The following is a 17,994-nucleotide window of genomic DNA, read 5'->3' as shown; positions in this document are numbered from 1 at the left end:
TCCTTAGTAGAAGCCGATATGGGAGTCTGTGCCATGTATATTTATACTTGGCTTTTGTAATAAATATCTAATAAATAGTTTTTCCTCATATTCTAGTCAATTGACCTCCAAGGGCAATACTTAAAATTCTTTCTCTCCACCTACTATTCCATTGCTTCCCATCACAAATGCAGAGCCTGTGTACTTGCTTAAGGCAGAAATACAGCACCACTGAGCAGCCAGCTAGTGTCAGTGCCACTCAGGTTACAAGTTAGTGGACTTCTATCCACTCAGAATATAGGGGAATAGCAGATTATTCAGTTGGCAAATATTTACATGGACTCCAGAGAAGTTAAGATCCATCCATTCACTCACAAGAGCAGACGAGCACACAACTGCAGCTGAAAGAAGAGATCATTCCCTCAGGGTTTGGGGGATGGGGAGTGTTGGGGGATAGGGGTGCAGAGGGATAGGATGAGGGGAGAGGGGATAAAGGGTTGGGGTGTACAGCTAGGACAGAGAATCACATCCTGTACCAGCCATCAAATCATCAAACCAAGAACATGAGAAAGAAGCACAAAACACATCAGGTGAACAGCATGTAAGTCAGCCTGTGCTGACATGGAACAAGACCAGGTTTTCAATTCTAGTGTTTGTATTGTGTGTTTTATAAAAACATGCTGTGACCAAGTAGTAAGAAATCTGTGATTGGTTACCTATATCCATCATGCTTCAGTACTTGGGATATAAAGACTAGAAGAATTATAGATTGAAACAAATTATGACATCACTGCTCTAAATCTATTTTCAGTTTAAATTTTTTTTCTTAGATAGAGGCTCACTCTGTTTTCCTCCAACTAGTAATCCTTCTGCCTCAACCTCCTGAGTGTTGGGATGGCAGGTATCCAATGCCATGACTCAACGACTCTTACTCTGATTGAGACATATTGAGGATCTACTGAATAAAAATTGTAAGAATGCAATGCAAGGGTATGGGCAAACATTTAGGACAGCTCTTATCTGAATTTCTTGCTGGAAATTTTCTCAGTGTGCCTAGAGAATGCAGACAACCCATGCGGCAGACAGTAGCAGGCTTCCACAAAGGCCAGTGTGAGCGCTCGGAACACTTTGTTGCTGATCAGGTGGGCACAATCCTATACAGGGTCATTGTCATGACTAAGTGAAATAAGAAACATTTTTATTAATGCCATTGTAATCCTAGAGACCAGTGATTGAGTCCATGGTCCCAAAGATATGGTAGAGAAGGAACCCAGAAAACTTAGCCTCTCTTACCAGAAGTATGTCGCAGGACCCTAAAGTTAACATGAGCTGTGTATCCTTGCATTCAGCCACATGAACAGTTGATATATAAAACCACAGGGGATACCATTTGACCTATTACCATGATTTTAGTATTGTTGCTTACTAAATATGACCTGTAGGGTCAATCTCCTTGATTAAGGCATATAAAGAATTCCAATTAAACGAAAAGCTATGCATATTCCACTGGGATTAGGTCCTCCAGACCCAAGTAGACATAGAACTAGTTGTTTGTTTTAAGTTGGTCATTTTATGCACTTACTCTGTACCAGCACTAAGGAACATTAAGATAGTGCCCTTGACCTGAAGGAGCTCCATGCTAAATTAGGAGACACCAGACAGTGAGGTCAGGGAGCTGCTACCAGGTGCCAAAAGGACATAGTACTCCACCAGAGAGGCTGTGTTAAGTTTATAGGGTCACTTGCCAAGAAAAGGTGGGGCTCAGGAAAGGGTTCAACACTTATCAACACACAGTGCAGTGCACAAATGGACACAATGTGCTACCCATGTGAGAACACAGCGGGAGCCAAGATGTAACAGAGACTGGGAGAAGAGGCAGAGCTATGTTCATAAGAGCATAGCAATAGAGATCTGTTGTCTCTGGATAGTCAGGCATCCCCTCAAATAGGGCATTGGGGTGGTGATCCTGTAGATACCAGGAAAACATATACTGGCAAGGGAGGGAGGGAGACCTTCCTTCAAGAACATTCTTCTGTTATATGAAATACAGGAGCTTCCTGTGGGTAAATGTTTTACCTCTAAAAAGTAGTTGATCCATTTAAAGATAACTGTAAAGATGAAGGAGAATCTCATTGATAAAATAGTAATAAGAGCCAAGCATGATAGCACATGCCTGTAATCAGAGCATGTGGTAGGTGGAGGCAGGGGGATCAGGAGTTCAAGGCTAGCTTCAGCTCCATAAAATAGTAACTAAATTAGCCACAGTCCAGAACAATAGAAAGTACTCATAATATTTTTAAGGATTCAACACAAAACAGTTGTATTTTTCAGTTCATATCCACCTAACTAGGTCATGTTACTGTAAGGGAAATAGCCAGGTTCAATCTGAACACTAGATGCAATGCTGTTCTGGACTATTAGTTAGAGGACAAGTTTGGATGTGTTGCCTAGGTAATATCCTCATCATGACTGGCCAATGCGCAGGCCCACACCAGGCCTGTGCTACGGATCATGAACATTCAATGCTATGGATCCAAGAACTCACGATAATGCATTTACACACACTGGGAATTGGAACTGGGAAAGCAGGTGCAATAGGTGGAGCACCTGCCTTGCAATCATGAGGACCGGAGTTTTATCTCCAGCACCCACTTAAAAAGCCAGAGGTGCTAAAACATGGCTATAATCCTGCTGAAGAGGGAGATTTCTGGGGATTGGTGGCCAGACAGAGAGCCCTGTGCGAGACTCTGTCTCTAAATGTAACATGGGGAGTGACTGAGGGGCACACATGGTGTCTACTTACACAGACACACATGCCTGCACACATGCATGCACACACGCACACATGCCCACATGCACACTCGCTCACTCACACACACACACACACATACACACATACACACAACTCACAATATACAGAATGTATTTGTAAAAGAAAATGGGGATGGATAGAGCAACGGCTCTGCAGTTAAGAGCACCTGGTGCTTTTGCAAAAAACCAAGTTCAGATCCCAGGATCCGTGGTGGTGGCTCACAACTGCTTATAAGTCCAACTTCAGGGAAACCCAATGCCTCTGGCTTCCTCATGTACCTAGACTCATCATACACACACCTACCTGCATACAGACAAACATGTCTTAATAATCATAATAATCATAATAATAATAATAATAATAATAAATCTTTAGGAGAGAAGGACAGAGGGGGAATATATGAAAATGCTCATGAGTAGGCATATGCCTATTAGCCTACCACCCAGGAAGCACAAGCTATAATAGACTTGCTGTGATTTTGATGCCCACCATGGCAATACAGCAAGAGCCTGCCAGGGGAATGAGTAGAACAAGGGACATGGAAGGGGAGAGGGACAGGGAGAGAGACAGACATGTGGAGCCAGAGGAGCCTGAGACTAGAGGAATCGTGAGGATTGGGAATTCAGTTTGGAATCAGGAGAAAGTTCTGGAGTCAGGCTCTGGCTGTGAACCTGCAACAGTGAATGAGCTGAATAATGTTACCGCCTTTGAAGCTGGCCTTAAAAACGGCCACAGTGGCTTCATCTGCACTCCCAGTGTCTTTGAAGATAAGATATTGCTTGGGTAGCACAGGCAATGATGTGAGTCCCACACACTGCCTCCTTCAAAATGATGCACAGCTGAGCCTGGTTCCTACAAGGAAGCTTTACAGAGTCGTCAGCATGTTGGTGGCCTGCCAGTGACTGGGCATCCCTATCATGCAGCCACGGGACGGGTTCCTAAAACAGTGCAGTGTGTTCTCCCTAAAGGACACTGAACTCTTCACACAGAGTTCAGTTCCTAGCTCTTCTCTGCAGGAAGTACAGACAACAGGTTTAACACTACAACTCATGTTGTGTAAGTTTGTTTGTGTTTATTTAGGGTTTGATGGGAGGCAGCTACCAAGGTTTTTTTTCCTTTATTGTAAATGGGAATGGAGTGGACACAGAAATTCTATGCATCACCTTTGAAAATCAGCAGTAGAAAATGGCTCTGAAATTATGCTCAAGGCCACAGAGCTCAGCAGAAAAGGCCATCCACCCCACCCCACCCCTACCTGAAGTGGAAACTTAAGGGTTCTTTGGAAAGTCAATTGGATGGTGTTTTGCTGGGGCAAACACATAAAGGAACATTTCGTTAAAGTGGACATAGGTGAAAGGCTAAGGCAGACTCATGAAGGAACCACTAAAGCAGACACAGGAGAGAGGTTGTTTTGCTAAAGCAAGCATGTGAAAGGACATGTGATGAAGGATTCTTTCCTAACAACACACATGTACTGGTCTGCCTCACATTGCATAGTTAAGCTGCTTTTGTCGGGATACCATAGAGAGAAATGCACCAAAAACAAAAAAAACAAAACAAAACAAAAAAAAAACAAAAAACAAAACAAAAAAAAAACCTCCTCGTGGTGTGCTGCAGTTTCTGGCCACGTCTGAAGTCTCAGGCTGATTAGAGACCCATACTGAGTCAAAACTGGTCCTGAGGTAAAGCCTGTGCTGAGGCAAGACTCGTGTTGAACAAGGCATGTGGAGGACACATGATGTTTGGAGGGTCCACAGAATGACCAAGACAGTGCTTGGCTTGCTGGTAAAGCTAGCTGTGCAACACGTGTGGGCCGCCTGCCTGTCTTCCCTGATCTTCACTTCCCTGAGAGAGGCACAGCTGAGAACTTCTCCTGATGATCCTGTTGGTCCCTCTTGCTGACTTGTGCCAAGGCCGAGGCCTGGTTGTCTCTGCTAGGTCACATCACTGCTTTTGCTAAGCTGAGACTCTATTGAACTGGATTGCTAGTGTATCTGTAAAGTGTTTCTGAGTGGATCAAGATGTCTGCTAACCTGTGAACTGAATTGTCAATTTCCAGACAACACAGATGGATGTGCTCCAAAGAATCTTTCTAAACAGACCCACTTCTCCTCTCCCCTCTTTCTCTTCCACTCCCGCTGATGGGTGGTAGGCTACAGGGAAGGTTAAAGCATTTAAGAACCATTACTAAATGTAAGGTTTGAAAAAAATAAAGTTTCATCTACCCCCCCCCACCCCACACCCTGCTAGTTATTCTCCTCAGACCCTCAGCAAAGAAAGTATGAACTACAATTTCTTATTGCACGCATCCAAAATATCCAAGTGGATTTTTATAAAGATACGTTTCAGGTTAAACTTATTACAGAGATAACAAATTCTATCTTAGTGCTCAGGAAATTGGTTGTTCTCTGTAAGGAGCCTGAAATGTTTTCTATACACAAGTCATTCAAAACTGAACAGCTCTAAATTCCGATAATTCCATAATCCTGATGGAGTTTCAGTTCACCATTTATAAACAACAACTGAAAAATAAAGGTCATTGTGTAGTAGTAACTAGTGATGTTTAATTACTTGGCAATACCTTATAATCACGAAGACATTCTAAGATCCAAACACTGTGAGGGTGTTACATGCTAACTTATCTTACAATTCCTACATTTGTTATAAGGTGAAATGAAAGCATTTTGAACTGTCACAATCTGAAGTGGTCATAGAACTGTCAGTCTGTGTCTGGCCCTGATAGAAAACTTCATCATCTTTTCATTTCCTATCGAACATACATGAGATTATGGGCTTAGAGTGTGGTCCATTGGTAGAGCACTATGCCAACCTGCTCAAAATGCTGACTTTTTGATCCTTGGCACCTCAGAAAAAAAGAAGAGAAGGTTTTATTCATGGACACACTGGGGACTTGCTGAAACCTCAGATGTCTGAAGGAATGAACAAGTGACACAAAAGACCTTCAACAGAGCTGCCCCGAGTGATGTCACCAGGACAAGAGGGGCTCTTGGTGCTATGTTATGCATTTAGTACAAGGCATCTAGTCAATGCGTCTGTAGTCAAAAGGAGCCCTGGAGACCATGTCAGCACCATCCATCCATTACACAGATGCTCTGTCACTTACATAGGGATACATCCTAATGAACTAACTCAGAACTTTATCTCACTCAACCAACATACTGAACAGCACAGCCGCACCTCAGCTCAGAAAGCACATTAGCCTACACGTGGGCAAAATATTTGAACACAGAGACTGTTTTACAGTGAAATAGGAAATATGATATTTATTGATTATTATATCAAAAATGGCCAACATCATAGCTATACAGATCCTCTTTCACACTGTGAAACTGAAAACGTCATAAACCATCTGTCCTTAAAACTGAGGCACAGAGAAGTCAGTAAGCTGCCCCTGTACACACAGTCATGACAGAGAGGCAGAAGAACCCTCTGTGTATGGTCTGTCTGGCCCTAGTCGGGCTCCACCTTTGCCATTGGCCCTGAACTGGGCAATCAACAAGCAGCAGACTTTGGTTAATACTGCTCGTTCCCCGAGAGTATCGTCTTTCTTCTCTTTCTGTATATATCTACCCATCCTTAGAGGCAAGGGTTAGCTACCACATGGTGCTCCCACAGAATCACCCCTGCTCTTGCAGAGCCTGCAATGCATATGAAGAAAGTGAGACTTGAGGACAGAGTTATGCCACATGCACAAATGCTGTGATATTTCCTGTGATGTGGGTAAAGTTATAGCTTCAGCTGTCAGTGCATAAATGCAGTTGAAACCCTAGGCTGAAAATAAAGGGGGCCAAGTCTCATCCCTAAAGTAAAAATTCACGCCTCACCAAAAAAATTTACCCCACCTGAGAGAGAGAGACTTCAAGCCCTGACTCAGCAGCTTTCTATTCATGCCCTGTCTGAGAAGCCAGGAGGAAAGTACTCTTTGGAGCCCAAGAGCAGCCTTTGTGTCTTGTGTCCCATGGGGATAGCTCGAAAGGTACTGGGAGGTGTTACTTAGAGGAAAGAAAGGGACTCTAGAGTTAAATTGAGAAAATTATCTGGTGAAAAAAAGCAATACAAATATATCACTATGTTTCTTCAAGAGGGAGGTGTGGTCAGTGAAAATTATGCAGGCTCCCTTGTCACTGTGGGGTGTAAATGAACTTTGACATATATATACACATACATACACATATACATACATACATACATACATACATACACACACACATATACACACACACAAACACACGCACACAAACACACACACACACACACACACACACACACACCAGTTATCAGACAATATACTCATTCATGTAAAAGAAAAATAAATAAATTTGAAAATAATAAACAAAGTCACTCCCATCTAAGAAACAACAATCCCCAGCACTAACTCCTACCTCTCTACACCATAGATTGACATTCTAACCAAGGCCCTTAATAAGTTTGCTATTAAAACAGACATTAATGAAGAGATCATGATGTGTGCATTTGAGAAAACTGCACAATGGATTTTGATTTTTTTTTCCTCACCTACTCAATCCTGACAATACTGATTTTCAGGTCTTGTACAACCTTAAATTGTCACCATGAACATGCCAAATAGAAACACCAAGTGAGGAGCTCAGATCAGTTGTGCCTCACATCTCACGTCAGGATGCTTTGCACTTTTTCATTCCTTATGCAAGTCTGAGTTGGTGTGAGAAACCAAGTAAGCAAGTTTTGAAAGTATTTGGATTAGCATGCACTCACCACGTGACCCCACAGCAAGATCAAGAATAACCTTCCTCTTAGATACTTATCTATTGCTGTGATAAAACCATGACCAAGCAATTAACAGAAGGGAGGTTGCTTGGGGCTGAAGCTTGCAGAGGGATAACCGTCCATCGCCATCATGGCAGGAAGCATGGCAGCTGCCAGGCATGGCAACTGGGGCAGCAACTGAGAACTTGTATCCCAGAACACCAAGCCCAATGCAGAGACAACTAGTGAAATGTGGCACAAGTCTTACAAATCTTCAAAGCCACCCCCCAGGGACAGAGTTTCTATGCCAAGGCTATACCTCCTAGTCCTCCCAAACAACTATCAACTGGGGACCAAGTATCCAAATGCTTTAGACTTAATGGAGAACATCTCATCCCAACCATTTCAATCATTGATTGATTGATTGACTGACTGGTTGGTTGATTGATTTGTACTCAGTAGTTCACCCTTTCCCTCTCTCACCCTTTTCCCCTGACTCTTCCCCTCCCCCACTCCTCTCTTTCCCCTGAACCTGCCCTGTAGCATCCAAAAGAAATTCTTTCCTTGGAGCATCCACCACCTCTGGCCTTTGCACTCTTTCTGCCCCCTCTAATACAATGATCCCAGAGCCTTGGGGAGTGTGTGCAGTAGTAAATGTGTTCTACATAGAGCTCAGCATTCCGCAGTCTCTCTTTCTCTTTGTGAGGTCTTAAGATAAAGTCAAGGCCTTAAGCATTAGGATGAATTAAAAATAGATTCCTGGATCCTACCACAGATAGACTAAACCAAACTCCAGAGGGTGTAATCCACAAATCCACACTTTTACTACCTCTCCATATATTCATTCAGCCAACAGTCTGAAGCCCACAAAATTGTTCAAACCTATGCTGTAAATTTCTATCACATAGACAGATCATTTAATATAAAGCCCATGCTCACCCCCCCCCCACACACACACACACAATAAAACACAAGGAAAACATTTGATTTATTCTCTGGAAATACACAGACAAATATTTTATGGAAAGTGTCAAAAATGGAAAGATATAGAAAAAGAATTATCAAGGGAAACAGCTCAGTTGCGGGTCTCACACAGCACTATCCACTGTCTGTTAGACAAGGATGCTGTGATAAGTTAAAAAAAAAAAGGCTCAAACACATTTGCTTTACTTATGTATTTAAGCTGTTTAGTGTGTGCGTAAGTAAAAACTCACACAATCCAGAATGATCACTAAGTCAATACAGCAAATTGCTACAGTTGAGAAATCTAAAGCTGGGAGAAGCTGAAGTGGTAGACACGGAAAGTGTGTTCCAGGGCAGGAACATGGGAGTGGAGGCCTTCAAAGAAGGGATGAGTTTTGAAAAAAGAAATAGGCATGTGCTCACAGCAGAGAGCACTACAACCTCAAAGGCCCCAAAGTGAGAGCATGGTTCCTGAGAAACTGTGATAGAAGTGAAATAATATGTGCTAAAAGCTTAAGAAATGTAAAATCACTGGCATGTATACAATATTTTTTAAAATGGAGCTGGAGAGATGGGTCCAGGTTAGGAGCATTCACTGCTCTTACACAGGACCTGAGCTTAATTCCAACCATACCAATATGGTGGCTCATAACCATCTTTAACTGATGCCCTCTTCTGGCCTCTGTGAACACCAAGCACACATATGGTGCACATACATGAGAGCAAGCAAAACACTCATTCATATAAAAGTTAAATAATTGAAGATCAGAAGATAGGAAAAGGAAAACCTTTGGATGTACATGAATTATCTGAGCCACTGAGACTTTGGTGCCTGGGGGAAAGGAGAGAGAAATACTTGTTCACAGCAAGGAAAGAGAGTCTTCTGGTCTCTGGAGGATGTAAATCCTTATGAAAGAAGATTACATTTTAGATTCTAAACAGCTGTAAGGGTTTCAAGTGTGGTTGAGACAGAAAAAAAAAAGTCAGGAAGGCAGAACTTCATTTCAGTGAGATAACAACCATCTGCCAGAGAAGCAGGAAAACGAGCTGCCTGGAAAGTAATGAGTTCCATGTGACGAGAGGTGACTGTGAGTTCAGCCTCTGGCAGGGACTCATTGAGGAAAATGACCTGTGACAACCTTATAACCCTTTGAAAACACACATGTTCACCCAGCTTTCCTACTTTAGTTTCTTTTTCCTTTTCTGTGATCCTAAGACAAACACAACTTAAGGGAGAAAGGGTTTATTCTGGCTGACAGTTCAAGGTATGATCCATCATGGTAAGAAAATCAAGTCAGCTTGTAGCAGCGGGTCACATCAATGTCAAGATCAGGAAGCAATACAGGATGGATTCAAGTGGTCACTCGATTCCATTTCTCTATTTATACAGCCCAGGATGCCAGCCAGGGAATGATGCCATCTATAATGTCTAGCGCTTTTCACCTGAACAAAACCAAAAAATTAATCTTGCCAGGCAGGGGTGGTGCACACCTTTAATTCCAGTACTCTTGGGGGACAGGGGCAGGCTGATACCTGAGTTTGAGGCCAGCCTAATGTACACAGAAAAAACCCTGTTTTGAAAAACAAAACAAACAAGATCCCCCTTAAAAAAAAATGAAAAAACAAAAAAACCAAGATAATTGCCTGACAGGCATGCCCACAGCCTATCTCCTATGTGAATGGAGATTCTGTTAAGTTAATTAAGTTGACAATTAAGAGTACATTTCAATGCTCCCAAGCACTAAAACCAACATGTTTGTACTTCACAACGTCAAAGAGGATGGAAGAGCCATGAAAACTACTGAGGGACTCATCATACTCCCACTGGAGTTTGCCACCCCAGGATACAATGTTTCTCCAATTCTGCAGTAACAATAACGCCTCAAGATGGAAATTAAGAAACAAGACAGACAATATCTGTTATCAATATGAGGGCAGTTCGGCTAATCACTGGTAGCTAATTATTTTGAATTATTACAATAATCACTCTATGTTGCGGCATCCTCCGTGGTCTCATTATTTGAATACCAGTTGTTGGTGCTTTTGGAGGGGTGTTTGGAAACTTTAGAGGGTACAGCTTCGCTTTTAAAAGTGTATCACTGGGGTGGGATGGAGGGTTCAGAGCCTGGCCCCATTTCCTGCTTGCTGCCTATCTGCTTCCTGGTACCATTCATCCCAGCAGGGATGGAGGTCTAGCTCTCTATAAGAAGCCAAAATAAATTCATTCCTCTAGAAGTCTCTTTTGATCTTGGGATTTTATTACATCAAGAAAAAAGGTAACTAATACACTCTATTTTACCAAAATGTGTCCAGAGGCCATTAAATTTCCAACAGGTGACATGCTGATAAATCCCAAAACCGTGAGTAAAATGGCATGTGCCTTTGTGCTGGTTTGGTTTTGGTTTTGTTTATTTGGAGAGTTATTTTATAATGTTGAATGTTATTTGTTCTTTTTGCCTATCACTTATCACATGTAACTCAGTCCATATTAATTCATTATAACAATCTATGTATGGGTTTTGCCAATATACAGAATGCTAGGTTCCTGGTCCCAGCACCACAGAAGACCTACCCCCATGCTTATGATTTCTTATCATTTGTTTAGAGATTTTTTATTTTGTGTACAGAGTTATATAAAGCCACTTTCCTGCAAGTCTATAATGTGGTTTAAGCATATTCTCCTTTATAACCCACTATCCTCCCTTTCAGTTAGTTTGCAATTATTGTTTTATTTTATGTGTATATTTGCCTACATGTATGTCTGTGTATCATGTGCATGCCTGGTACTCTCAGAGGCCAGAGGAGGGTGTCAAGTCCCCCCCCCCCAAACTAGAGTTACAGTTGTGAGCCACCATGTGAGTACTCTAGAAGAGCAGCCAGTGTTCTTAAAAATGGAGTCATCTCTCTAATCCCCCTTGGTTTGTTTTAGATTGGGAGGTATAGACACAGGGAGATACAGTTCTGATTAGAAAGTCCTAGTGAAAAATCTATTTTAAATTATTAACCTATTCCATCTAGTAGATACATTTAAAAATAAAACTAAATCAAACAACTACTTGATTACTGGGACCAAACTGTTAAAACAGTTCTTCTGAAGGACATGTGACCCTAGCCTAGGCTGGGGAGGGAGACTGGGGGTAATTTTGAAAAGCCATCTGTTGGCTTTTATATAAAATATTTCTATTTATAACCTAGAAGCATCTGTTTCTGTATAGATGCAGCTCAGTAATACTTTTAAAGGCTATATGCACTTTTTATTTATCATAAGAATATGTTCTTAAAAGCTACTTGAAAATAAAATTACACCATGACTCTCATAGGAGAGATTAATATGGTAAACATTCTATAAAATAAAGGTTATTCGGTTACTCATAATATCAAATATTAGTTTCTGAAGCTCAGGATCATCCACAGGTAAGTTCTCAGAATTAATTGAGTTATAAAAATTAATAGTTTTAATATTTAATGTAGAGAAAACATTTGTTACATAGTTGTATGTAGCAGGATGCCTTCCCTAGGCTATAAAATTTTTATGTATGCTTATTTCTATGTCTGGTGTTTAAGCAATGTGGCTATTGCACAGAAATTACAAATGCATGACGTGAAAAATCATTCCTCAGCTGTCTTTGCTTAAGCTTCTCATTCTGTGAGCTCAGAGTTTGATGTTGGGTTTTAATCCATTAGCATTCAGGCAGCCGCAGAACCGCATTGGTCCTAAGGAAACACAGCTATCTCTGTTCATGAGGAACGCCACCTACCATAACCCAGGGGCCTAGAACACAAATGCAGAACTGACCAGGAAGCTACCGTTCTTAAGTCGGCTCAGGTCCTCACAGCCTTTCCAACTACACTCTCACTGGGCTCAAGTTTGAGAAACTGTGACAGGCACAAAACAGCAAATAGCACTGTGAAAGAGACCATATCTCTTGGCCCCAAATCACATGTCCCAACCATGACCTTTCTCAGCAATCTCCTTTTTTTATTAAAAGCCCCAAGTGTTGTAACCTTAAAGAGAAATGGAACCATTTCATATCACAATATCAACTACCTATTTGCTGGAGACCTGTCCTCTCTTAGGAAGGTGTGAGACTCAGTGAAACTTGTTGAGATTTTTAATTGTTTTTTTTAATACAATATCATGAAATTAGAGATAATTCTGGATTTTCAGAAACTCTTGTTTATAATTGAATGCTGTGTTCATTATTTTATTATTATTGAGGGGGAACTTAAGGAAGAACAGATTTTTTTTTTTTTTTTGGCTCACAGTTTGAGGACTACAGTCCATCAAGGTAGAGAAGGTGCTGCAGCAGGAATGTGAGGGAGCTGGCTTTACCACCTCCCAAGTCACAGGCAAAGGGTGAAGGATGTTGGTACTCAGCCCACTGTCTCCTGTTTGTTCTGTCCTGGAACCTCACAAATGGGGCGGTGCTACACAATTTAGGGTAGGCTTCTTACCTCAGTTAACCTAATCTAGACACACCCTGACAGACATGCTCAGAGGTCTGTCTCCTAGGTGATCCTGGATCCTGTCAGGTTGGCATTAACAACATTCCTTTGTTCTATCCTCTTGCAGGATTGTACAGTTCTTCCTGTTGGATTAGTTGATGAAGCTTTTAAGTGTCTCCTAACTGTCTATAGTGGAAAGCATCCTTCAAGGCTATCCTGAAACCAACAGTACCCTGCTCTCGTTCAACCACATAGACAAGAAGTCAGGAGTCGTTTTCTGCCTAGAATGGAGCTCACTTCATTAGCCATGTTACATCGCAAGTTCAATCCAATTTCTCACACTGCAATAACACAATCATCCAACCTAATTATCTTCATTGCAAGTATTTAGAAGCACATTCTGAGGGAGATTTCTCTCTGTGTCGAGCAGGATGAGCATCAAGGGAACAGCTTATGTAGTCTTCATTTTGTCTATTTGTGAGGGCTTGACACTTTAGGAAACGGTTGCTTCTGACAAGGAAGATGTTGTCTCCCACTGATGTGGCCACCAAAAAGGGACTTCCTAGTCAACAAGGGTCTCCATGAGCAACCAGATTCTCATAATACCTTCAGCATACCTGGAGTTTTGACATTCTGCAGAGTGGAGAGTATTGCAGTCCGTATGATTTCTACAATGTCTCGAATAAATTGAAAGGAGTTTGGGGATCAAAGGAGGAATTTAAAAAATAAAAACAGGACAATAAGAGATAATTTGTCCTTGAAATTCCACCCATACCACCATCACTTAGGAAAATGACGGCTGCTCCCTGGCAATGATTCAGAGGATACAGTGAGCTGGTTTGGAAAGATTCTTAACAGTTTGTTTACCAAAAGTTTATTCCCAAATCAGTTCATCTAAACTTCCTTTAATCCACCAAAAGAGGAATCAACCTATAACTTTTAAAAAATTAGGCCATTTATTAGGGACAAAAAACTCCCTTTAAACATTTTTTTATTTGTAGGCAAAATTAATAAAAGGACAGGAAGCCCCATCCCACTCCGAGCTACCTTCTCACCGTTTCCCTACTTCTGGAGTTAATTATGGCCATGCGTCTCTGCTTGTGAGCAAGCAGCCTTTCTCCTAACACCATGAAGACACGCATTTGACTTATGCCCAAGGCAAACAACAAATTCATGTCTGCAGCCCTGGTTGTCTAATCGCTTACATTTCTAAAGTAAACGGCATCCTTTGCAGCTTTGGAAACCAGCCTGGCAGTGCTTAAAGTAAAGGAATGTATGCATGTAGCAAGCTTAAGATAAGCAACATCTGACGCATCGGAAACAAACACTGGGATGGGTGGGGCAGGGGAACAGTCAAACTGCACAGCCCTGTGTAGCCAGTGCAACCACAGATACATCCAAAAGGGAAGAGAATGAGCTAGCTGTTGCATGGTTTCACCTGATACCTGCTGTGATGGGACATTTAGGAGTGTTGATAGCATTGCTGATCAGCGTTCAGAACCGACGGCACACACAAGCCATGCTCAGTTTAATGTTCTTACCTTATAAACTTGACCATACGTGCCATTTCCGACAAGTTCCACCAACTCAAAGATCCCTGCAGGGTCCTGAAGAGAAACCAACAATCAAAAATTAAACCACCTCACCAGACCGTATCATCATCAAAAGCAAATATTTACTTTTAATTAAGCCATTAAATTATTTTAATTTGAGGAGAGGGCATCTTTTAAATGGAATGACTAAATGGTATATTTTTTAAAAGTTTATTTAAACCACAGCTATAAAATTATTTAAATTCACTTTGTTTTTATTTCACACTTTTATGACAAGTTTAAATCAAATACAAGAGGCAATTGTTTTCCATTAAAAGAATAAGAGGAATGATTTGTGAGCTGACTCCATGCACAGGGCCCTTGCTGTGCATACAAGCAGACCTGAGCTCCATCCATAGGACCCACTTTACAAAGCTGGGCGTGGCAGAGCATGTCTAAAACCCCAGTGTGATCAGCTGCAGACAGGAAGGCTTATTGCTCTCTAGGTTCAGTGAGAGAAAGGAAACTCTGTTTCAATCCTAATGTGGCCAGGGACTTAGGGAGACAGCTGACATCAATGGCTGACCTCCACCTGCTCACACACAGCCACACATACCACACCTATATCCACACGAGCTCACACATCCACACATACCACACCTACATCCACATGGTTGCACATTTGCACACAAACAATAAAGAAAGAGTTGACATTTTTCTCCCCATGGAATCAGGGTGCTCTTGCAGTACCACTGAGGTAGCAAGAAAGACACTGATCATCTAGAGGAAATTCTAACTTTTTAGACTATTTCTCTTGACATATCTGGGCCACTTACTGGAGTGAATACTGGGAAGAAAACAAGATGTGCTGGCTAGTTTGTTTGTTAACTTGACGCAAGCAAGAGTCTTCTGGGAAGAAGAAACCTCCATTGAGAAAATATCTCCATCAGACTGGCTTACAGGAAGTCTATGGGGCATTTTCTTGACCCATAATTGATGTAGGAGGCCCAGGTTATTGTTAATGCCACCCCTGGGCTGGTGGTCCTTCATTGGAAAAACAACCAGCGTAGCGAGCCATGGAGAGCGAGCCAGTAAGCAGCTTTTCTCCAGGGTGCCTGCTCTGTTCTCCAGGTCTGATTTCCCTCAATGATGGGCTGTGACTAGGACATGTAAGCTTTGCTACCCAAGTTACCTATGGTCATAGGGCTTCACAGTAAAGGTAACTGATACAGTGTATTCCTGCACTGGGAGACAATCTTCCTTGTGGAATTCCAAAGTCCCCAAGAGAAGAACAGATCAAGAAGTCCACCTCCCGGAATGTTTTGTCTTGACTTCCTCTCTCACCTCTGTAATGTGCACCCACTTCCCCTGCAAAATATGCTGTTCCAGGACTTACAGGATAAATGCAGGATTTGGAATTCAACCTAAGAGAGGGGTTATGAAAGTTCATGGCTGCAAACAGGTTTCTATGAACCCTCAAAGTCAAGTCAGTGCCACAGGCTCAGGGACTGCCCTGTGGCCACTGCTCTGCTTACTGCTGAGTCGCCATCTCAAGCAGTGTAGAGCAAAATGAACAAAAGCCATAAAATTCAAGTTTGAGGCACAAACTATCTTGTATCCTGATTCCTAAGCCCAAAACATTGCTTCTTTAAAGAATATAAACAGATCAGAAAGGTGGCTCGGGTAATTCAGGCCAGCAAGCTGGAGAACATGAGTATCCCCCAGGAAAAGAATTAACCTGCACTAAGTTGTCCTCTGTGCACACGCCTGTCCATGTACACACACATGCACACATATAGACACACATACATAAACAAACAAACAAACAAACAAAATACATAAAGAAATAAGTGTAATTTTTATTATAAAATAATAACCAAAGAATCTCCCGCATAAGTGTCTTCACAGACTATGTAGGTAAGAGCAGGGAGCGACATGACCCTGTGGGAAAAGTTATGCTTCTTCTAGGCAGGGACAGGGAAAGAAGAAAGAGATACTTAGCAGAACTAATTACTACCCTGTCACCATAAGAGCACAAAACTGCCAGGTCTAATGATTTCTCAAGAAAACCCAGACTTTTTTTTTTTTAAGGTGTGATCTAATTTTTAAGTGTTAGCCATTTAATTTAACTAAAAAAATCTTGAGAGGCGATTTCCAAAAGCTATTCTGAGAGTGCAGTCTACCTCTAATGGCTACCTGACCTATGTTACGGTGGATGGGCTGGCAGGAGTGAGGGAAACAGCCCAGGCATTTGATCAGACATACCCAGACCAAGGGTGCCTTTAACTTGAGCACTGTCTGCCTTAGGAGGACCTGAAGGCACAGGCTAGTGCCTGGGCCTGTAAAGTACAGTTGACTTTTACCCTGTGGGTCTCATATAGCCAAGACTGGACTCTAACTTACTATGTAATACTGTAAAAGCTGACCTTTCACCTTGATCCTCCAAGTGCTGGGATTACCAATCTATGCCACCATGCCCAGGTTACGTGTGCTGGGGTTTGAAGCCAGGGATTTCAGTTATGCTAAGAAAGTGTAGAAAGTGAGGACATAACTGCTCCAAGGGATGGTGGAAGGGAAGGCTTTTTATTGTAGATATGAGGAAATAAAATATTATTGATATGAGGAAGGGATGCCCGAGGCATCTGGAAAAGTTCCGAGCAGGGAGAGAAAATAGTACACTGAACATGGCCAGCATGATGCAGGGAGGGCAAGAGAAAGAGGACGAAGAGAGAAGGATAAAAGAAAACCAAAATGGCAGGTTTTATAGGAAGGAGAAGCTGGGGGAAGGCAAGCTCATGAGCTGGAGATGTTCAGAGTAGCAGGGTAGGGCGAGAAGAGCTGAGAAGATCCAAGGGTAGTAATGATATTGAGAAGGCCTTGAAGCCAGCATGAGCTCTGGTATGCTAACCGACACCACAGATAGCCATTTGTCCTGAGTTTCTGCTGGACCTGGAAGAGTATTTTGTAGACTGAACCGCATCCCCAGCCTGAATGATCACTTTTATCATGAGGAGTGCTTCACCACAGTATTGCTGAAGTGGAACAGGCTTTGGGACCACCATTCTAATTGATAATCATGAAGAAGGACAGGTAGAGTTCTTGAAAATGAGTCTACACTAAACCAGATCCCCTTCCCTTAAAGCTGGTTAACAGTCTCTCAAAGACTACAGAGAAAGCTGAGGAGATGGCTCGACAGGTAAAAGCACTTGCCATGCAACTGTGAGGACCAGAATGGAGATCCCAGCATCCATGAAAAGTGCCAGGCTAGTGTTGTGGCCCACCTGTAATCCTAACATTGGGAGGATCATGGGCAATCCCCAATGAAAGCTGGCGAGCTACACTTATTGAACTGGCGACCTCTGTGGTCAAGCAATAGATTCTGATTCAAGGCAAGTATCCAAAGTAATTACCCTCTGAGCCAAGCAATGGCCATGTTAGGGTGTTCAGCTGTGCCCATATGCAAAGGATAATCCCAGCTAGACTGGATGACAGTCTACAGCCCTCACTTCCATCCTC

The 17,994-nt window shown here is 42.2% G+C and overlaps 1 protein-coding gene across 9 annotated transcripts in view; it reads right to left on the bottom strand.

Moving 5' to 3' along the window:
- The window catches only part of Tnik (TRAF2 and NCK interacting kinase), a 408,685-nt gene that overhangs the window by 297,042 nt on the left and 93,649 nt on the right, over positions 1-17,994 (bottom strand). For all 9 annotated transcript variants that reach the window (XM_006535517.3, XM_006535519.3, XM_006535518.3 and 6 more), the window contains exon 2: positions 14,488-14,553. In XM_006535517.3, the coding sequence (XP_006535580.1) occupies positions 14,488-14,553 (66 nt within the window). The remainder of the gene's footprint in view (positions 1-14,487; positions 14,554-17,994) is intronic.

This window comes from Mus musculus, chromosome 3 (assembly GCF_000001635.26).
Source record: "Mus musculus strain C57BL/6J chromosome 3, GRCm38.p6 C57BL/6J".
NCBI lineage: Eukaryota > Metazoa > Chordata > Mammalia > Rodentia > Muridae > Mus > Mus musculus.
The sequence above is the reverse complement of the archived record's forward strand: the minus strand, read 5'-3'. Positions and strand labels throughout refer to the sequence as shown.